We start from the raw sequence: 23574 nt of genomic DNA, 5'->3' as shown, positions 1-23574 counted from the left end.
CCGATTGGTCAAAATTTGACAGGTGAGTTCATGCGGAAAATTTTTGCAGCATCTGGAAACTTGTTTACTGATAGCTGTAGCTCACAGAGTTTTGTGTCATCTTGGGATGTTTTTAACTGTCTTGTTCTACTGGATGTACAAAATGAAATACAGCTGCTATCAAGATTCTTCTGTAATTCATGGCTGGTTTGTTTATTGCGCTTTTGGTTGAGATATGCATCGCTTGTCAAATTCATTGGAAATCCGATTTCGGATGGCATCGTTTTCAAAAATGAGCTTACTCACTTGCCCTTGTGTGAGGCGTAAGAAGGTTGAAAAGTATCAAGCGATTCTGTCCTCACTTGATGGCCCTCAGGAGCAGTATCTCGACTCAGCTGTCGAATGGTACGCCTGAGCAATTATTGTCTTTGATGTTTTTTTTTTTTTTCCGGTTTCTAGATAGCTTTATTAAGAAGTAAAATCATTGTAGCCCCTGGGCCGGATGAAATGTAACTTACTTTACAGTGGAACTAAAAATTATCTATCAATATATGATAACTACTATAAAAACCGTAAAATATAACCTACAATAAAATACAAAAGAAGTATAAACGCCAAAATACAAGTAATTAAGATATTAAGATAACTACTAATACTTAAGAGCCAATATCTGTAATTTTCGAGAATCGGTTGACAGTCGTGAATTTTTGAATTTCTTCATATTTTGCCCAAATAATCTCTATAGTACACTTATTTCAAAAATCACATTAAAACTTGTAACGGCTTTTTATTTTTTCCTGAATCGGGCAAAGTTTGAAAAACGCTAAATCGGCGCTCTTTCGAGTATGAAATTAGCGAAAATTAAGCATTTTCTTGGCGCTCGTACATAAAAACGGGATGATATCTCTCAATGAAATCAAGTCACAAAGCAAACACAGACTTGTCCTTTATAATTCAGCAATTATCTTCAGATAAGCTGTTTAAATGTGACTGTGTCGGCCGCAAGAAGAAACACGATTTCGGCTCTTTACGAAAATGTCAAATTTGACCTAACTTCACCATCAAAAAAACCCAATTGGTACATAGAATTTCAACATGAAACAAACACTATTTTAAAGTACATTCTTTGCCGTTTCTTGTGTTAAAAAATTTTTGGCGGCATTACAAAAGTGCGTCGCTGAGACACCGAAACGTGCAGGGTAGTTTCGCACGTTGGGACGCTGCAACAAACTAGCCGCAAGTGTAAGCACACAAACGTTTTTGCAAACTTAACTTCTTTTACAAGGGGCACATTACGGGAAGCTCTTAAAATCTTTTGAAAAACACTTTTCAATTTGATGGTAATAAAAAAGAACTAAGTAGATTAACCCTGCATTTGATTGCACGCAAGTAGCTGAAAAAGACTCGTGTTGAGGGTAAATATTGACCCCGAGTTTCTGCACCTAAAATAAAGCCGCTAGAAACGGCTTGCTAGCTCTAAATGACATACGAGATCTATAAGAATTTACTTACCAGTCGTTTCAACTGCAAGTGGCCGAAGTTTACTGAAATCTTCCGTCGTTTAGCCACGGTCTAAACCCTGTGTTGCGTGATAAAAGCCCGTGTGTGATTTGAGTCTTGTCACGCAACTGTACAGACAAGGATAAATCATCGCACGAGTGTACAAGAAAAAATAAAATGACAATTAACACTGTTTTTTTTAAAATTATTTTTATATTTTATATTCCCCAAAACAGGTCGAACTAAACTTGATTTTAGGATGCACAAGCCGAAACTCAAACAGATAAAGAAAACAAATAGAGTAAGCCAAGTCTGCAAAACGTTTCACACTAGTTTTCTTTTCATTGCACTTAGCCTTCTGAGCCTTTGGTTTTTGTTAACTAATCTTAACCCCGCTTGGCGTATAGACTTCTCTATCGATCACCTCAGTATGAATTGAGGGATTTAGGTACACACGTACGCCATATGCAGCATGAAGGTAGAGCAGGGAAATGGAAACGAGTAAAAAAATGGTTTAAGGAAAATTGTCCAATGCTCCGCAAAAGAACATTCCTGAAAAACCACAAATCGACAATGGACACATTTAATGAGCGAAATACAAGTATTTAACATGTTTAAATTACTGAAAGTAGTATTGCTTTGCTCCTCTGCAGCAAGGGTATCTTCTGGCTAGACCTCAACCTGCTGTTGACGATCTGATCTCCCGCCTCTTAAAGGCCAGTCTACACATTATGGCGTTAGACCAGAATGCACGTACATGCTAGCTCCCGCCTAAAAAAAGGAATAGTCACCTGGGGCCCGTTTCTCGAAAGTCCCGGTAACTTAACGGGCCCGGAATCATGTTTTTAAATCAAAGTCTCAAGAAAAGTAGGGTGTGTTCTGACCTCTAATGAAGTCCATTTTGTTTCGTTAGCTAATAACTCTACTGTATAATTTTCAAAACTTTTAAAACTCCCTTCTAAAATGGAAAACAAAACAGCTTAACGGGCCCGGTAATTACCGGGAGCTTCGAGAAACGGACCCCTGGCTCTCTCCGCCACCACCCCCCGGCACTTGTTCGCAGGCTAGAAAATAAACCAATTCACTGACAAGTTCTTTCTCATAACGTCAAAATCCGTCGCCTAAATGAAAAAATGCTTTAAAATGTCTCAGCCATTTTACTTATCATCGTTTAACCAAATCAGAAAATAGCCTTTCATATCGATTTAAAATTTCAGATGGAGAATGCCCTTTTCGCTAGGTCTGCACCAGCAGAGACCTGTGTGCTAAAACTCCTTCGTGGTGGTATCCCTCAGGCAAAAACGACTGCCTAGCAGCGAAGGGCGAGGGAAGAAGTCCGTGGACATTTTCGAAAAGAAAAAGAAGTGTAAAGACTGCACCTTCGTCGCTCAGAAAACGTCTGCGTATATCATTTTCTTCAGGCCGCGCAGAGTCATTAATTAATGTGCCCTTACGGACCCCTTTAAAATGAGCAGACAGTATACCCTTCTGGAACGGTACAACGTGATTTGTGCTCCGCCACCCGAAACCAAACATTTAGCGGTGGTGAGTAAAAACTTCTATTTTCATGCGCCCATTTTGTGGATCAAACAAAGTCTGCTAGCTCTAAGTGGAGTGATAAAGACTTGAATTTTTGTACGTGTACCAACCCTCCCATCTCCTCCTCTTGCCCTAGCTAAACTTAAACAAGCTAAGTAGACTTTTCATAACGTTAGCATAGTCACCTGAGACCTCTTGTAAAGTTCACTAAAATAATAGCAAGCACTTTCGTAGCCTGTTCACAGACCCCCTACTTTTTCTTTAGAGATCGTCGATCTCTTTTCTCTTTGATCGTCGATTTTCGCGTATGAAAATAAAAAACTGCATGGGATTTATTGACTATTAGCGCAAGGAGATCTCTCTCGCGTGCTCGCTTCGCTTGCGTGCTCGTCTATTTTCGAAACGAAAAAGGAGTGTAAAAGCTGCACCTTCGTCGCTCAGAAAACGTCTGCGTAAATCATTTCCTTCAGGCCATACAGAGTCATCAATCAATGTGCCTTTATGGACCCCTCTATGAGCAGCCAGTAGCCTGGTCTAGAACTGTACCACGTGATTTGTTGCACCGCCACCCGTAACCAAACATTTAGCGGTGGTGAGGAAAAACTCTTTTGTTCATGCGCCAATTTCGTGGATCAAACAAAGGTCACCTAACGTAAATGCAGAAAACCTTACTTTTATCATTAACATACTCACGTGACTAACAAGTCAGGAGCATACCAAGTGACTCACGACATCTTTTCTATGATCGCAATAAATTCAGCATTACTGGGGCCACAGGCGCCACAAACCAAGTTTGAATATGTGCGAGATGCTATACGAACATACAACAAAGACTTGCACCGTAAAACACGTATACCAGCAATTTCTTTTCCGGCGCGTTACGCGTCACGCACTTCCGGAATGTTGTCTTTCCTCGTGTTGACAGATTGAAAACATACACAAACTTAACTTTGAGTCTGCCTTAATGCAGAATTTAGTTAGCGGTACTGTGACCCCGTCTAGCATTTAAGTTCAGGTAAGTAAATAACTTTTCTGATTTTAAGGTTTCAATACGATTAAAACGATAGCAAGCGAGTATTTTGACAATATTCCTCTCTACGAACTTTGATTTGAAATGCGTATTCGTGTCTCTTCATTATGGTTTATCGCAAAAATCAGTTGAAAGGAATCATGTTAAACCGAACAAAAACGCCCAAATATAATCTGAAACCGTTACAACTCTGACTAGGGTTTAAATGTAACTTATGTTTGCAAAGGATTAATATTCCAAGCGTCGAAACTTGCTTGTTGCACGCGCTTTCTTGGTGTCAAAATACCCTTCAGGTTTTGGTCTCTCGACGGTGCGCATTTGGAATGCCGCCACAAATATTTTAACACAAACAACAGCAAAGGATATGCTTTAATACAGTTTATGTTTCATACTGAAATTGCATGTACCAAGTGGGTTTTTACGATGGTGAAGTTAGGTCAAATTTGCCATTTTTGAAAAGTGCTGAAACCGTGTTTCTTCTTGCGGCCGGTACAGTCTCATTTAAACGGTTTATTTAAAGTTAATTGCTGAATCATTAAGTAAAAATGTGTGTCTGTTTTGTGACTTGATTACATCCAGAGATATTATTCCGTTTTTATGTACGAGCGCGAAGAAAATGCTCAATTTTCGCTAATTTCATACTCGAAAGAGCGCCGATTTAGATTTTTTCAAACTTTACCTGATTCCTGAAAAAATAAAAAGCTGTTACAAGTTTTAAGGTGATTTTTGAAATTAGTGTACTATAGAGATTATTTGAGCAAAATATGAAGAAATTCAAAAATTCACGACTGTCAACCGATTCTCGAAAATTACAGACATTGGCTCTTAAAACCGTTGGCCATAATAAAAATGTTTTTAAACCTATTTGTCTTACAAATCGGTAGTTTAAAGTATCTCTGGCTACGGGTGCGATAAGTGGACCCGTTGCGTGGCGGCAGCAGATCATGGAGCTTGTGGCTTTGGTCCCTTACAATTTGGTCAAATAGAGCATTACTCAAGTCCTCCCTCCTCTCGTACAGTGACGTGATGTACTAAGCGACTGAGAGCCATTGGTTCGGTTTGCAAGCGAAAATGTTCAAGTTAACTAGAGAGAAATAAAAGTGCAGCCATGTGCGGCGCATACATCCGAAAGTCGAACGTAGTTTATGCACGAGACAATGATCCGACCTACAATAGTATCAAAAGTCTTTAGACATTTTTTGACCGCAAATACAAAGAAAACGTTCAGAAGAATATTTTGTTATGATTTTGGCTGTAAAAAGGAAACTCTGAGCGATTTTCTTCCCTTGAGTTCATCTTGAGAAATAGCAAATACCGGGAAGCTGGCCTAAAACATAAATAGGCTTAAGCTTATGCTCACCTGACTCATGATTTTCAGAGACACTTTACTCTCAATAGTTGTCTTAGTGAATGAAAATTATTGTCTCTGTACATGTTTCACCGAATAGTGTTTATTTTATTGATTGTTAGTAGTCCCTCTCTCAATTCTTATCGCTGCGACGGTTGTTTTCAGACGTACATAAACATCTCGCATGCAGGAGTACTCAAAATGCCGCGCGTAAATATCACTCGCTTTTAAAAATTACACAACAAAACCTTAAACAGCTTTATAAATAAAGGGAACTAAAACCTAAGCATAAAAAATTCTCTATCATGTTGAAGCGTAAATGGTAACTCCATTTATGTTCATTCAAACACTTGACAGCTCGAACTGCAAATTAGTTGATGCTTGTCAAAAGTCAGAACCCGCCCGGCTGGCCGAAAAGGCGATTTTGGGAATTTTTTTATCGCTTTCGCTAAAAGCCCATAATTATTACCCTGCATATCACATAGGACCAGATTTTTATAAATGAAAAGTTCCGGCATTATGGAATTCTCTTCATCAAAACGTTTTATAATGTGGTCAATGCTATAATTTGTTGTGCAAAGGAAGCGCGTGCTTCGAACGTCCTGGATATTAAATGAGTGCAATTTGTCTTGCAAAATTGTGAAAAACTGCAGAATTATAGGTTTAAATAGGGCAAAAAAGAACAAATTCTGACCAAGGTCTGTATGATTAAAAAAACAGCGCCTCATAGTACAGTTTACCTCAGACGAGATGAAAAAATATTTAAAAGGCTGGTTTACACGCCACCAGATTTGTCGCCAAGATTTACTTGCAAAGTAACCTGGTCGAACACAGGGGATCCGGCCTGATTTTTTATTTTGGCCACCCTTTTAGACAAAGGAATGTAACTTATAAACTGGCTGCCACCGAGGACCATCGTGTGTTTCATAAAATTATATTTCGGGGTTGTCCAATTATCCGTAGTCTCTCCAACGGAGTGGTTAGAGGGCTATCAATAAAATTAAGGTGGTGGGCGACTGGGTTATTTCGTTTGGGAAGAATTTGTTTTTCAGGCCTAATCTACTGTGATCGAACATGATTGCTATTTTTTGGTGTACATATAAGACTATTAACTCGACGTAAACTTTGTTTCACTCTTGGACTGTAAAATCATTTTTCTCTAAAACCACTAAGTTTACTTGTTTATTGTTTGATTTAAATTATGAATTTATTAACGGGAGCTTCGCTTTTAGCCCTGGCTAAATCTATATATTATAAATATTGGCTCCGAGGTTTGGCGGTGATACTACAAAAGTGTCGGAGTATGGGTCTACCCGAGAGGAATATGGGTCCTACTCCTGAAGAATATGGGTCTACCCGTGAAGAATATTGTAAAAACTAAAGCTCCAACCCCAAAGAATTCCATATTTGTTTTCTACTCTACTCCTAAAGAAATCCTCAGCCGGGGAGGGGAGTGGGTACGGGTATTAGATGCAATAGCCCCATGTGGTTGGTGGGGGCAACACAACATGACAGCGGCTCACAAAACAATGTTTAGTTCATGCATGGCTCGGAGGCCCACAGTCTTGGACAAGGATGGGAAATTGGCGCGTTTTGGCTTTTGCGCTGTTTCATCCTTGATCTGGCGAGGGGGAGGGGGGTTGGGGGTTTGCTGTTCCATCTTATTCCGTCCAAGATTGCAGGTGCAGTCAGCCGAGGAGGGAGGATGGTCACAGCATGTAGTTTATGTATAACCTATAAAGGCGGCCAAGGTCATAAAATGTAATTCTAATGAAGTTTTGAGTGAGTGGAAATAACCGTTAAGTGTGATCATGAAGATCAAAACTCCTTCTGTTCAGTACAGTTCTGCGTTCATACTTCACCGTGGGTAGGCACAAATAGATTGTGCTCGGCAACTTTTACCGTTTTCAGCAACTTTTTGTACTGCGAGCAACCTAGAGCAACTTTTGCCTTACTTGGCAACTTTTGAGTCAGCAAATAGTTAAAAACTGACCAAACCATCCAGAAGGTCTTTATTAAAAGGTTTTTATTATAACTAGTTAAAACTAAGGATGTCGTACGTTCTTACAAATAGTTTATAAAACAACAGGTGCGCCCACGAACTGGACAGCAGCTATCTATCTAACGGGCGCTTACATCCAGCGGTTATTCGCTCCAACAATACCTCCATCTTGGTATTTACTGCAGTTTTTTATTATTATTTATTTTATTTTATTTTATTATTTTTTTTAATTTTTAATTTTTAATTAATTTTTAATCGTGAATAACGCACTTGTGAGCAACACACTTACACTTCCAGGGAAAATTTTCACTGGGAAGAAGGAGAAACCATGCTCGCCCGGGGCAACGAAAATGTTCGTGTTCAAGAGTAAGCAACTTTTCTAAATTTGGTTGGCAACTTTTAATTTTTTAGCAACCTTAGAGCAACTTTTGGGTGTATTGTTAGGCAACCTTTGCTGGATTTACTAGCACAATCTATTCATGGCTAACCGTGAGCGTTTGTTCAAGGGTGCATGAAATGTATGTACGTCACTCAACGTCACGCTTTCGTGACTCATTTCCTCTTTTGAGCCGACCGCTTCAATGCGCTTGAATGATCGAGGGAAAAACATGGCAGGTAGTGTTGTTGGAAACTCGGCCTAACCTACTCAGACACGCTTTAAAAAAAACTAAATACTGAGAATTTTGTCGGGAAGAGTTTGGTTTAATTTGCAGTTCGACGGATCAAATTACGTGACTTGCGCGCATGGTCTCCCGGCATCCAATTTAAAAGTGCTTTGACATGAGCAAGTAATTCATGACAGTCTCCATATAGACTCCAAGTAATTCATGGCCGTCTCTATATAGACTCTCTGATATATTATCTCTTATACCTTGTAAACCACTACATATCTTATGTTTACCCCAGTAATACTGTATACCCTGTATACCCCTATATATCATGTTTACCCATGTTTACCACAGTAATGCTGTATACCTTGTATACTTAACAATTATTCTTTGAAATCGAGGTGAATAGTGGCTAAATATTTACCGAGCCGCGAAAGATTGAAAAGAATAATTGCTTTAGTATATACACACGAAGTGATCTCAACAAAATCAGAGAGGAAACCACTAAAAAGTACGATTTGATTGACAGATCAAGCGTAATCTTAAAAAAGAATTTTCAAACATGGCAATCCACAAGTTTATCATTTCGCAAACAACAGCGTAATGGCTTAAATGGAACCGCTAAAAGTTTGAACTGTTTCCTTACCTGAGAAGAAAAGTAGAGCTTTGTTGTCGCCACGTTTATATGAAGTGCTGACAAAAATGGCGGCTCCGTTGCTCGAGGAAAGACGTCGTTCTCCTGTATCATTCTTTTTCCTGTTTACTTGAAACGTAGAATTTCTGCAAACATTTCCTTTTAAATTTGTTTGTCATAAATAAACTTCTATTTTTGAGCCAAAATTTTCTTGTTAGAAAACGCTGAGTTCAGGAAACGGCTTCTTCTACACGAATACACCGTCGGGAGTTGTAAACAATCCATTGAGCACAAAACTCAGCTACTGCAAATTGAAAATCGTCGTATAGAATCCTTCCGAGTCTTTTCTTGCCTTGAAAAAAGTCAGCCCTAGGATTTTGTCAACTTTTAAAAGATCGTTCTCTAAAAAAGTGGGAAAAACACCGAACTCACACATTATCCACTCGCTAGGAGGTGAATATTGTTGAATAGTCCGAGATAGCGAAACAATCAGATTGCTTAAATCACCAAGATCACTGAGTGTGTACACGATGGTCAGTTGCTATGCATTTTGCTCCCACATATGCGGGCTCGTAAGAGTCAGCGGTGTTTACCAGTTACCTATACAAAATCAACCAATATGGCCGCCAAAGAAGGGATCGATGTTCTTGATTTACATATGTTTAATGCGGACACTGAGCGTGGTTCGACATTTTGGAACTCTTCTTTAGTGGAAATGAAGTTTTCCACGGAAAGGCGTTGGATTAAGGCCGTGAGAGGAGCAAAAAACAAGCCGAATTACGGAATGACAAATATGGATTCCCTTTTAGAAGAAGTGGTTGGGAACAAGTTGGAATTGGTTGGGCCGTTGTTGGATAGTTGCTTAAAGGAGATGGGAAAGGCTGTGTTATCAAAGCTGAGCAGATCAAAAGCTACAGGATTGGTGACACCAGTTGTTTTATTTATTCCGTGGCCTGTGTTCCGGCATCTACTTACATTAGCGCGTGGATACTCCGGTGAAGTAAAGTCATCAAAAGACGGTCTGAGACATTGTATCGAGATAACAACGAGAAATTCTCTGATGAAGTTATTTTCTCCTTCACGATTTTCAGGAGAGAATTTTATCGCTCTCAGGCATTTCAAGAAGATGCCTTCTAAATCTGGGAAAAAAACAGTCTCCATGTTCAGTGGCAGGGCAGTGGTTGCTCTCACAGCGAACACTCCTTTTAAAATGGACTATTCCATGAAGTCTGAAAGGGTGACCGTGACATTCTATGTTCAAAGATATACAGCGGATGACCTTGCTATAGATACCAGCCTTCAGGCAGTAATGAACAAGACCAAGTAGTACTCAACTCATGACTCAGATGCAATACTCAAATAATCATTGATTCACTTTTCTTGAACTTTATTACAATAACAAGTGACAAAACACTGGTGTGTAGATACAAATGCAGGTACCGTGGAATGATTAGCACCAACATGATTTTTCAGTTAATATTTCCTCCTTTTTAATCTTGACTTTATACTTTATTCCATAAAATGTTCTGAATATTTTTGAAGTGAACTTATTTTCCAGGTTTTAAAATACAAAACATGATTAAAATGACAAATGATACCAAAATCAGAGGTAAAGAGGAAAGGTTATTTTAAAAAACAGGAAATAAAATAATATTCAATTTATGTGTTTCTAAAACACTTCATGTAGTGCCAGTGCCCCTATTTGCCAACTGTTCAGAGTTCTAGCCAGGCAAAAAGTAAAAAGTATTATTCACTCGATAATGTTAACTATCTCACTCTATTACTCCATTGTAAACCTTGGCTAGTTCCCTTACTTAGTTGTTGCCCACCTCCCACGAACGAGGACGTTAGGGGTTGGACTTTGGGAGGTAAAAATAACTTTAAGGTAGTTTAGCACAAACCAGTGTGCCCATTTAAATAGAAATGTATACAATAAATAGTTATTAGAAAATGTCCCTATTTTGCTCACCACCCAACATTATTGTATTAAATCATGGCTTTGTTATATGTGTTGTGCTTCAATTTTATCCTTTGTCCAATTTTTATTTTTCATTGTTTCACCTTCATTTCCATATATGACAATTTTCCAAAAACAAAGGAAAATTAAAATTGAACCACAACATACATCTCATTTCAATTAAATGAATTTTAAGAATATGTATCACTTACTGATGGAGCCACTGCTCTTTTGTGACAGTGGAACCTGCTTTGATGTTTGGGTGTATGTATTAGGGGGCCAATTTGAGAGAAAATATGTGATCTTTTCAGTTGTCATGACAAACAAAGCAGTCCATTATAAGCCATGTCCATACTGTACTCAAGTGTTTAACAGTGAAGTAAGGAAATGATAATAAAACAGCTGTATTTCTTATCATTAAAGTTCACTCGCTAAATGTCCCTCCAGTCTCCTACAAAGAACATCCTTACTCCCTGAGGTGACAAGGCCTCTCTTGCTTAGTTCTCTTTTGAGCTCTGAAACAGTAAGGACCCTAGGATTAATTTCTCTTGAAGACTGCATCCCCTTAGAGTGAACAAACTTGACATGTTGATCACATGAAGGTTTGTCTGCAAACCTTTCCTCACAAAGTGGGCACGCAACAGGTTTAAGAATTTCAATGACTGCAGGCAGCAGTTGTTGCTTAGCAGCACATTCTAGAACAGTCTTACATTCAACACAAAAAGTACAGAGTTCTTCTTCTAGGCTGCTTTTTTGTCTTCCACATTGGCAGTTGTCTGCTTTGGTAATATGAGAAGGCATTCTGGATTCATAGTGTGATGTATACATAGATGGCATGGGATGGTGCTCAGGTAAATAGAATGCTCTGACATAATTTGCCCTCATGACTTGCCACCATTTTCCTAGTTTGCCAGTGGACCTAGATCGGTTTGTCAAAACCAGGTCATGCTTAATTCCTGAATGTTTTGATTCCTTTTCTTGTAAGGACAAAATTCCAAAACCAATATTATACTTTTCAGACAAAAGTGATGCATGGTAGGGAATGGCATATGCCACTGTCCAAACAGTGATGTTAACTGATGAGCTATAAAATAGAGATAACAAGTTAAAATATGTTGTTAAGTTTTCATTGATCTGCTCAACTTCTCTTAAATTAGTATCCACTTTGTTGAAAAGAGTTCCAGCATTTCTCAGATGTTCAGCTGCTTTCCCAAGGGCCTGCCTCTTCATTTTTTGGGCACTGGATTCATCTGTAATTTCCAAGGCATCAATAAGCCTGTATGAATACTTGGCAAGCGCAATAGCTTGCTCCCCTATGAGCCTTGTGCTTAGATTATTGGCTCTATGATCTTTGTCATTATGATGTTCTCTTATCTTACTAGCAACAAATGACAAACCACATCCTGGCTTTCTACCTGAGACATCAGGTGTTACTGAAGCTGCCTGCATATTCTCATTAAATACCTCTGCTTGCCTGTTTACAATATCCACTTGCCTAACTCTTTCCCCTACTCCTTCCTGATGTGGGGTGGTGAGCTGAGGGCGAGACAACCTAATATTTGCAATTTCTGTTGTGTCAACTGGAGAACTTAATACTTCTAAAAATAAATCCACATTGTTTCTCTGAAGGGCTTCCTTATAAAGCATGTTAAGGATGTGTTGCCAGGCATTTATTTCATTGTGCACAGGCTCTGGCCTTTGTCGGTTGGCAAATTCCCCTATTCTAGGTTCCCCAAGCTGGCGAAGGCCATTGTTAGCCATGAATTCTAATGTTTTTTTGTGGCCTTGGGTTGGGTTAAGATCTTTTGGAAGGGTCTTTTGGAAGGCTTGAACTTTACCCAAGTCTTCTTGGCGCTTTTCTTGTGTGGGCACTTGCCATGTACAGTTACTATCATTCCCTATAGTCCCACCCATCTTAGACAACTGACCTTTATGAACATTAGCATAAGGTGAGGGATATGTTGCCGCTTGGTTCAGCTCATTGTTAGCCCAGCTTTGCCATGACTGATCTGCACTAGGTTGAAATTCAAGTGTACACTGCTGACCATGAACAGTCAAAATATTCCCCTCCAACACCCTCATCTCTTCCGTGTGCTGCTTCCAGATGTCTTCCATTACTGACTCCTTCTCTGAGACACTCAGACAATGGAGTAAGTAATGGAATTCCCTACTTCTTACCCTCGATCCAAAGATCCAGCATGTCAATGAGCCAATGGACATTGCCTGTTCACTGGTCTCTGGAGCCCCATCATCAGAAAACTGAAAAATAAAGTGGTACTTGTTGCCATTAAACCAAATTAATTGTTTATGTAAACGAGGCAATCGCAAATGCAAGTCCAGAATCATAAAAACCAATCCTGTGACTGTGCGTGATACTCCAGGATAGTTTGATATTTGGCAGACATGACCAATATCGAGACTTTTTACGAAATGATCAACTTTCAAATCACTGACAATTTTTGGCAAGGCTATTTCTGCATCCATGCATTTTATGTTTCTCGGAAGCCAAACTTCTTGGTCTGCATCATATACTGAGCTCTGCGTCTTACAAACTAAATTAAACTTGCGTCTTGACAGGTAATTTTGGAACTTCACGGCTACTGCTTGTTTTAAAGCTTCTTCAGAATTGTTGAAATCCTTTACGGCCATTCCAAACACTCCCTGTAAATACTTCCCCCGTTTGTAACTTGAAATCAGTTTATCTATGATTTCTTTGGAAGCAAAAGAAGCGAGAAAGTCCCATGCACCATAAAGGGCCCCCTCATCTCCACCATGGATGTACTCTAGCATTTCTTTTGTTTCCTGCCGACGTCTGTATCTAGTGCTGCTTTTGAAATCTGATATTATCTCAAATGTTGTTGCATTTTGCGTCCGCTTAGATCTGCCCTGCTGCGTTTGACCAAGCATAAGTTTAAATCTGTTATACTCTTTCTTTAGGAGCTCCAGATCGTCTTCATGTTTTTTAGCCTTCTCTTTAGCATCTTTAAGTAATTGTTCTAATGGCAATTAAGGAAAATTAATGCAGTTTGATTAGATAAAATGACACAACATTCAAGACAATAATGTTTTTACTGCAGACACTTCAAGCTCATGAGCAATAATAAATTGACTGGGCACATATACTCTTCTTTCCAAAGTGCCTTTCAGTGGGGAATAGCACTGACCAAAGAAAGCAATGAAGCTTTTGAAAAATAACCTAAACACATAAACTTCAATATAAACAGAGTAGAAATCTAAATATATATTTTCTTATTTTGGTCTCAAGTAAAATTAATTTCATGCTGAGACAAAAAACGTATGAGAAGTCACGCCTGTTCTAAAATGCTGCACACAGCTACTTTCCATTGCGTTAAAGCATGGGTTTAAAAAGTATTTGCGTACATTATGCCTTACCAGCTTCCATTTCTTTTGCTTCTGCTTTTTCTTCGCGTCGTGCCAAGTCGGTAAATCTCGCACTCTTTCTTTCGTAATCTGATATAAGCTGTTCGTTGGTTTCAGAAAATTCCCTCTTCAAGCTGTTCCGAACTTGAAAGCGCGAAGTCTCCCAGAAGGGGTGAAATTGTCTGTCTTTCTTACACTTGCCTGAATGTCTGTCCTGCTTGCTACATTTACGAGACTTTGAACACAATTTTTCCTCGCTAACAAAAGCAAATTCGACAAGAAATCAACTGAGACTAAAGCTTGGAATTTAAGGAATTCAAGATGGAGTCAGTGAGCAGTAATGCGTTTCAAAACAGGGGTTTATGCATGAAGAACTTACGTAGTTTGGTCCATTTCTTCGGCGCTGGAGGTCGCCATTATCCCAAACTTTCATCTGAATTTGAAAAGCCTATGGCATCACGGGATATTTTTATGTTAATGTATCTTTTAGATCAAAGAGTGGGGTATGAGCGCAGTTTTTTTGTCATTTCTCCTCGAGAATTGAATCAAACAAGCAACATTTCAAATTCAAAACGTTTATTATCTCTGTTGCTATCGGAAAATCAATAAAACAGTGTGTTGGCGTGTTTTGGTTAGCGGCATAAACCCAACATTTGCCTAAAAGTAGGTCTGAGAAGTGCCATGATTTTCAGTACTAAATGGCTACTTACTCCCTCACCCACAAGCTAATTTTATTTATTAATAGCTAACCAATCACAAGGCAAGAATTCATTTCCTTGCGTTATGACAAATCAACAAAAATAGCTTTTGACTTTCCCGCTTCGAAAAAACTTCAAATGACGCCATTTTAATTGGTAGCGTCATCACGTGACCTCAGAAGAGCATCTGGGAGGTTTTCCCCTAGCAACAAGCCATCGTGTGTATATACTAATCTGGCATTTCCTGTTTTACCCATGTTTACCCTAGTCATAATGTATACCCTGTATACCCCTATATATCCTGTGTACCCATGTTTACCCTAGTAATACTGTATACCTTGTACACCCTGGTATATCCTGTTTACCCATGTTTACCATAGAAATACTGTATACCTTGTATACCCCTATATATCCTGTATACCCATATTTACCCTAGTAATATAATCTAGACTGTTTCAAGGGCCATTAATTCTGAATTTTTCAAAGTATTTTCATGGCTTTTTAATGGTATTTTCACAGGATGAACCCATAAAAATACCCTTAGATTTGGCCATGAAAATCTGGTGAATAAGGCATGAAAAATCTTGTGAATTTCCCCTGAATAAATTCACAAATTTTTATGGCTTTTTGTTTAGCAGTGCTCAGCAAACGTTTGAAAGATGAACGCCGAGGACACACGAATCACGACGCGAGTTAGCGCGTCAAAGTGAGGCAAAACGCAAGCAAACGCCTCAAGACGAGACAAATGTGTGTCGACGACGACGAATGCAACCTCGAGAAAACCTCCCTTATTAATAGCACAGGGAACCCAATAATGCACTGAACATCCAACACAAATTAGAGGTTGCGTTCTCGTACCTCGAACGCAAAAAGGGGGAGCAAGAGCTGAATTAAATAATCCAAAGCTTTTGAGGTGACAGAGTGGAAAGACCTTCCGTCACATTCAAGTCACAAGTCCCGCCAATGCACTAAAAGTTTTCTTAACCTAAAACGATGATCTTAGAGCGGTACTGAACAGTACCATTTTTAAAATGTTCTTGTGCAATAGTTTCGGGGGACACAAAGCCTAAGCAAATATTTTAACTGGAGAGTAAATATATCTTAACATAACGGAAACCGTCAAAAAGAGAGGAGAGAGAGGGTGGGGGTATTTTTGTTTGCGCACAATCTTTTTGTGGCACAGCTTATTACATTAAACGCAACGAAACTCAACTTTGTGGTTACTTTATACCAATCAACAGCCCGGTTAACTGGGATCCCGGTATCGAAAAGGCACCCGGTTAAACGTCACCTCAAGCTAGCCATCCCAGCTCATGCAATCAGCTCTAAGCGCTTGATGACACTGAATGACAGCTTAGATTCAATTGGCTGAGCCAAATCATACCATGTGAAAATAAGCCCCTCCATATATAAGTCCCCCAAAATCGCAACGCAAAAAACCCTCCGTTAAATCGCCCCTCCGAATATAAGCACCCTCCCCCCCTCCCCCCCCCCCCCCCCCTGGAGGGGCTTGTACTTGGAATTTGCCCTCGAATACAACGTAAAACAAAGCCTGACCACCAAGGATCCTTTCTTTTTATAATTAATTAAGGCCAGTTTTTACGTAAACTTACTTATCTTTTGAAAATTAAACTAACCTGAGGAAAATCGATCTTCTTACACTTTGTTCCTGTCGTCCAAGAGTCCAAGTAAGTGGTTCCTAGTTGTGCTCCGGAGAGGGCAGCTTCCAAGGCAATCCAGTTTAATTCCGCAGCTGCATTCGGGCCATAGCTGTACTCGTAGATGCAAGCGCGAAATTGACCACCCAAACAGCAGCACCATTAGTTGAGTTACCAGGTGAAAGAAACACTTTTACTTGCTCTCCGCCAGAGAATGGTTCCTTGAAGGTAATTTTCTCGAAAGCAAATAACCCTGAGCTCCTGGCAGTGATATTATTGATTTTCCCAGATTTAAAACTGGCAGCTGCAAAAGAAAAACAAATGTTTTTAAAAGATAGAAAACTCACTTTAGTTCTGAACTGTTAAAACAGGGAGCGTAAGATTCTTTGAAGTATTTTCTTCCTTGTGCGCCCCATCCGATATCTTTCTTTCTTCCTCACAACGAAACATACAATTTCATTGTTGGAAAACGCCAAATACTATCAGCACTTTATGAAATGTGTTGTTTAGAGTATTAAGTAAACAAAAAAATATTTTAAGGTAGGTGTACCTTGACTTCCTTGACCAACAAGCATAGCTGCAGCAAAAATTGCGAAGAGGACAGGCGGGACGTGATGCTCTCCCGACATCTTGCTTTAACTAAATCAAATACTTCTTCTCTTGAAATTAATATTCCCATGTGTTCGCTGAAAGTCATTATTTCTGTTGCGTTGACAGTAAAAGGAGAAGTAAAGCACTAATTTTCCTAAAATGGAACTATTTTTGGACTAAAGTTAAGGTCGCAGAAAGGCAGGAAACACTCTTTGGAGAATTGACATAACTATTCACATTGTAGTGGCCTAAAAATTCAGCAACCTTAAAAACTAATATGAACACACCTAGGTTCCATTTGTTTGGTCCGTTTCTCCCCCCTCACACTTATTTGCCCTCCAGGGAACAGAGTGTTCACCCGGAAGTATTTTTTTTTGAGTGTCGGGTTTCACTCGGAATTCACGGCTACATTCCTGTCTCGAAGCCTCGATCTTTTCTCGCTGTTGTAAACAGATGTAGTCATCGGCTTGCTCTTGAATGTCACTCATTACATGCCTTTTATTTTACCTGATGTGCCTCATAGAACTGATTATTCCCTGTCCGAGGGCGATAAAAAAAAAACACACTTTACTATTAAAAATATCTTTCCCAAAATGATATCAAGAAATAAAGAAATCAATCAACCAATTATTTATGTCAATACGTGAGATGGGTTACGCCGATCATCCGAACCCAAGGATCATTTATGAAACGTATGAAAAAGTATATAATGGATTTTCTTTACCGTTTCGATTCCTTTCCTTTAACAAAAAACTTTTCCAACCATTAAATTTGTATTGATAGCTTTTATCAAGGGTCTTTTGTTCTCCTTGACTAGTCGACTGCCTTGATTCTTGCGCTTCCCGGAATAAAAGCAGACAATGCAATGAATTCAGCATATGACATCCTGGTCCACTTTGTGGATTTACATTTCAGATTGTCAATGTTGTTGCATTAGAGAATCAGCTCGGCTCTAAAACACATTTGATATGACTAGAATTTCCACCCACTGTGAGAGGTATAACATTTTTTATCTGCAAATGTAAGATAATCTGTAAGTGTCTGCCGGGTCTTACTGCAAACCAAATTTACCAAAATCATTCCTCGCAATACGCAAGAGGAGCAAGACTGTGTTGAATGGTTGAATCTTCTGTCTCTGAGAAACAAGTCAACATAGGAGTTTTGTATACAGTTGGACCTTCTTTACTCATCTTAAAGTGACGATAAGTTGGCTATACTCTCGAGAAATCGTGCTCATTAAGATGAAAAAGACAGTAACGGGGGGGGGGGGGGAATATATAAGCTAGATAGGATTCTGCAACCCCATCGGGCAGGGATTTTGGGTCGTTTTGGTATGAAAACGGGTATACGCTTTGCCCATTTTGGTCAGGGATCGGGTATGGTTTTCGAGGGAACTACGGAGTGGATTTGAATAATTTTTTTGTTTTCGCTCTAATCTATGTAATTATAACATAACTTTCTGCGTAAAGGCTAGGTCTGAAAAGGGGTATGGAAAATTACATTTTTTGGTCTGAAATAGGGTCAAGATTTGGAGAACCGGGCGGCATACCCCCACCAAGCATTTTCAGGAGTTTCCTCCCCCCCTCCCTCCGAGGGGACAGTAATCGGATTTGCCACGAGCCCAAGGCTCGGGCTATGCAAGAGAATCCAAATCCGGAATCCCTGAAATATTTTTGCTAATGGTATCTGGAATCCTGGAAATTTTGCTTGCGGAATTTGGATCCTAGGCTTTGGAATCCGGAATGTAGCTCAAGGATATCTGGAATGCCACTAACGATTGGAATCGGGGATCCACGACGTGGAATTCAGAATCCAGGATTGTCCTGGATTCCCTTACATTGGGCTACGGGGCAATGTTCTCAGCCCAGATATCCGGCGAAACTGGAATTCATTAATGACTTTTATTTTTTTATTTATTTGGGCAGCGTTATTAGCAATGAAGATGGCTTTGAATTCAAGGAGATCTCAATAAGGTAAGGCTCTGAAAGGCCAGAGGGGTGTTAGTATACTACAGGAAATCGACTAAAATTCAGCTGTGTAACAGCTGTGTAAACTTTGCGGTGTTTTATATGGCAGGAGTATTGGGAAGCATTGGGTAAGAAAGATGTGAGTTAAGATGAAGTTTTCCAAAACGGCTAGCGAAGGAGGATCTGTAATGGAGACCCGGAGAAAGCAGGCTTTCATTCTCAGAGGGTCCCCAATAGAGTTTTTCACTCCCGTAATCCCGACCCAAAACTTCATGCAATCCCGTAATCCCGAGGGTTATTTTTGGCATCCCACCTCCCGCGCATACTTTCAATCCCAAATCTCGCTCTGATTTTGCTTTAAAGTCCCGAATCCCGAGCTTCAAATGAGGGAAATCACGTATCCTGAAAAACCTATTGAGGACCCTCTTCTTAGCATGACAGCCCCTTAAAAATCTCGCAGGCGTCAAAAACTTTTTCTTTGTTTCCTAAGTTATCTCAAGTTTCTTTCTAGAGTCAATTCGTTGGGTTTCTCACTTTCAGCACGCGCAAGTATACAATTGACTTTTCGTGTCCTTCGTACTAGTGTGACTTGTACACTTGATTCACACAGTAAAGTCCCGAGTCCCGAGCTTCAAATGAGGGAAATCACGTACCCCGAAAAACCTATTGAGAACCCTCTTCTTAGAATGACAGCCTGTTAAAAATCTCGCGCAGGGGTCAAACAATTTTTCTCTGTTTCCTAATTAATCTAAAGCTTCTTTCTAGAGTCAGTTCGTTGGGTTTATCACTTTCAGCACGCGCAAGTATACAATTGACTTTTCGTGTACGAGTGTGACTTGTACACTTGATTCACACAGTAAAACTTCACCGTCTGGCCTGGATTTAGCTCAGTCGGTAGAGGGCTCTTTTATGTAATCCTTGTAATCCTGAGATTCTGGTCGTGAGTAAAATGACCCCAACTTGCCAATAGCCTATTGTCATACTAAATGAGAACAAACACATGTGACAGGTATTTCACTAAATTGTACGTTTATTTCTCAAAAAAACTCTAATCCTAATCCAATAATTGCCCAACCTAGTGCAGTCCCCATCGGGACCGCGGGGCTATAGCTAGTGTCCTAGAGTCTGCAGTAGAAAGGGGATTTAGAAAGGGGATTTAGCTGCTGTTCGTACTGCCGATGTGCGTGCAAGACGAGAGTGACTGTACCTATAGTTGCTATGCAGTTCGTTTCCGATTTTACAGAGTGCATCCCTATACCTATCAATATTAAAACAAGTAAGCAGATTCATATATATCCCGCACTTCCCGGTACATCTTTTCCTAACTAGTAAAACATCTGTCCATCGCGGTTTATTTAGCAACTACATGGCGTTCTTGGACTCAGTGTATATTTATGATTACAGTGACAAATGACACAGAAACCTGTATTGCTAATTAAATGTGTTATTTCACCTAGTTTGTCTTCCTGGTAACTTCTATTACTAAAATTGTATTTCTTACTTCATCTTCAAAACAACTTAAAACAAAATTTAATATCCTCTTTTTAAGTTTAAAGAAAACTGTTCTTGCTTGTTAACTCGAGTAGTACGTTGAGTTATATAGTGCTATATAGTTTTTTTTCTCCGTTTGCTTAAGTTATAATAGAAATTCAAATATTGAAGTCCTTTTTTTCCCTTTTTTTTTGATAGCATCATGTAATACTTTACTTGCCTCTTGTATTTAGTTAGTGCTACAATAACGGAGATAGCAACCACCACCAGGTGTACCACTAAGATAGTACACATAATATGAACCACAATTTCTCACTTTGATGTTTGATGTCCAATAACAGCAGCTTGATGACCAGTGAAAACACACCGTCCTAGTGACCTGACCGTCTGCTACTGTGGGGTGTCCACCATTCAACCAGCCGGTTGCACATGTGCCACATCTGTTATAAGGTGGACATGAAGTTGGCATTCTTGTACCGGCTGACCCCTCGAAACGGAACCAACCAGGTCCGATTCCGCTGTCACAATAACTAGTGTAACCAGAGTACGTAATCTTTCTGGTATAACTGTCAAGGCTTCCGTAATTCTGACAGTCTGATATATAAAAAAATAATGATTTAACTTTTAAAAAGTTAGAAAATCATTGAATATTTTGATAGTTTTTGTAATTTATTGTTTCCAGAAGTGTTATCTACTGTACATAAACAGGCTCAAAGTGGGTAATTTTCACGTCCTGTAAGATCCCCAGTACCGGCCCCACTGTGGCGATAATTGTCTACATACGAGTAATTGAGGATTGGTTACTGGCTTTCACACTGGTAGATATACAGAGCGAGGTTAAGCAATAACATGGGAGAGGGAGACAAATATATCTGTGGGCATTCTTTAGATGCTTCGATCTGCCATTGCAAATGGATGAGTGATCTCTGCTACATACGATGAAGTAGGGAAATAGTAGGTTAAATAATAATTCTCGCGGAGCGAGTGTATAATTTTGTCGCGCGCGCAGCGCGCGCGGATTACGCGAGGATCGCAAGCGAGCTGCGATTTCGCTTTGGTCATAAATCTTTCTATCGGTTTGGTATCCGCAGTTGCCTAGCAACAAGCCATAAACAAATAATAAAGACGTCAAATACACGTCATCGTGCATTTTGGGTTTCCAGGCAACACGGCCAGCGACTTCTTATTCATCCTCTGTTTATTGTTCGCTGGCGAATGGCAAAGTAATTCTGAGGTAAATAACAGCGGGCTGCAAACACAGCAGTGCCCAATTGGACAAGTGGAAGTCCTTGCCGTAGAAGGTTTAACACCGAAAGAACGGTGACCTGAACTTCAGCGAGAGAAGCAAAGAAGAAGACCACTCCGTTAATCGAGCGGCTTCTTTAGATAGATAGATAGATAACTTTATTTAAACACGGTCAAGATTCCTTCAGCATGTACAAAAAAAAAAAAAAATCTAAGATCTATTATACCTAACTAAACTAACTCGGATTAAAATATATTCATAAAATTTTAACTACCTAGCTATACAAATAAAAGCTGCTTTTCAAGGATGCCGTGTAAAACTGTATTAATGTATGATCTCATTCAAAACTGTTGCGACACAGTTTGCGTTTAAAATCATGTAAAGAATCTGCAGATCTTAAATCATGGGATAGGCTGTTCCACAGCTTAGCTCCGCTATAGGAGAAACTTTTCTTTAAATAATTGGTACGGGGCAGTAAAAGGACTAATTTATTTTCAGTATTCCTCAATCGATAAGAAGTTATTTCGTCACGAGATACAAATTTAGATGTTAGATAGTCGGGAGTCATCCCATGTACGGTTTTATACATCATAATAGCCGTCGATACTTGTCTTTGGTGTTTAAGCTTACGCCAACCCAGTGCCAGGAACAAATCGTCCACATTACAATCAGAATTAGCGGACATTAGAATACGGGCTGCACGATTTTGGAGCCTCTGCAGCTTATCGGAAAGACCAATGCCGCAGTTGCTCCATACGACATTACAGTAATCAAAATGCGGTTGAATTAAACTGTCGTAAACATTAATTAATACATTAAAAGGAATAAGATGTCGTATTCTTTAAAGCCCGAGAGTGAATAAACGCGGAAATAATGCGAAATGGTTTTGAAATACTCGTTTGAGCTATTTTTCTTCAAATGTATCTTTGAATTCATGATAAATACCGCTCCATAAGGTTCAAACAGTGTGAATGGCAGAGGAAAATACTTCAACACTATTAATTATGATGAGTCATGGGCACAGTGGTCGCATGGCCCGGTGGTCAGAGGCCGCACTTTTTCGCTGGAGGAAGTTGGGGTGCAGCTGGGTTCCAACCCCGGCGTGTCTACTTCCATTTTTTTTTTCTTTCATCGTTTTTTTACCCTTTGGCTTTTTACTGTTTATTCTCACTGCTGACCCCGTTAGCTTCGCGAGATTTTTGCGAAAACGTATTTCTAGCTTTATGCACTAAAATTGCTTCATTTCATCACATTGACGCTAGTTTCTTTATCGTCCGTCACTCTCTTATTGATCATAACATCGCATCATGACATTGTCAAAGTGTTGTGGGTCCACGAGCGCTAGCCCCAGGGGAGTGAATCTATTAGAAAATTTGACAATGTTGCTGCGGACCTGGCGTCAATTTGCTTTTTACTTTAACAAAAGTTTGGAAAAAGGATCAGTAAAAAACATTTTGCCTTTCAAAAAGAAACTACTAACAGTAGAACCCGGTTAATACGGACACATTAGGGGACATGCCATGGTGTCCGTATCATGTGCGGATGGCCGTATTAAGTGGGCTCTCCGTAAAAACGTCCGCGAAACATCTTGTATTGATGTAAAGACTATGAAAAAGAGGAAGAAGGGTAGGAACAATGACTGCGCCGAAACGCCAAGGAAGTAAAACTTGAGTAGTAATTATTAAATGGCTATATAGTACACGAAAAGAAAGACTGATTTAAAATCAAACATATCACGCTATTCTGCTACTTAAACCCAGAAATCTGTCATTGTTTGGACAGTGTAAAATATCTACAAATAGCACGTGATTGTGACAAGGAAAATAGACGGTACGCAGATAGCCAGTGCCCGTAAATAGCAGGGTTGACAGAGTTTGTGCCTCAGGACACAGAAAATTGTCCATTGTGTCCGTATTAACCGGTGTCCGTATTAAAAGGGTAAATT

General features: G+C 39.5%; 2 protein-coding genes across 2 annotated transcripts in view; both read right to left on the bottom strand.

Annotated features, from left to right (window-relative positions):
* Positions 1-10731: 10731 nt before the first annotated feature.
* LOC140945352 (uncharacterized) lies at positions 10732-14395 on the bottom strand. The gene is made up of 3 exons (XM_073394387.1): positions 14358-14395; positions 13991-14105; positions 10732-12856 (listed from the first exon to the last, which is right to left on the bottom strand). Exons 1-3 carry the CDS (start codon positions 14393-14395, stop codon positions 11015-11017), a joined length of 1995 nt encoding a protein of 664 aa, XP_073250488.1. The 3' UTR covers positions 10732-11014.
* A 5948-nt stretch (positions 14396-20343) lies between these two features.
* Positions 20344-23574, bottom strand: part of LOC140947068 (uncharacterized) — a 30118-nt gene continuing 26887 nt past the window's right edge. Inside the window, exon 19 of the mRNA XM_073396154.1 lies at positions 20344-20977. Coding sequence (XP_073252255.1) covers positions 20613-20977 — 365 coding nt within the window. The 3' untranslated portion in view covers positions 20344-20612. The remainder of the gene's footprint in view (positions 20978-23574) is intronic.

The sequence above is a fragment of the Porites lutea genome, chromosome 8, assembly GCF_958299795.1.
Source record: "Porites lutea chromosome 8, jaPorLute2.1, whole genome shotgun sequence".
NCBI lineage: Eukaryota > Metazoa > Cnidaria > Anthozoa > Scleractinia > Poritidae > Porites > Porites lutea.
The sequence above is the reverse complement of the archived record's forward strand: the minus strand, read 5'-3'. Positions and strand labels throughout refer to the sequence as shown.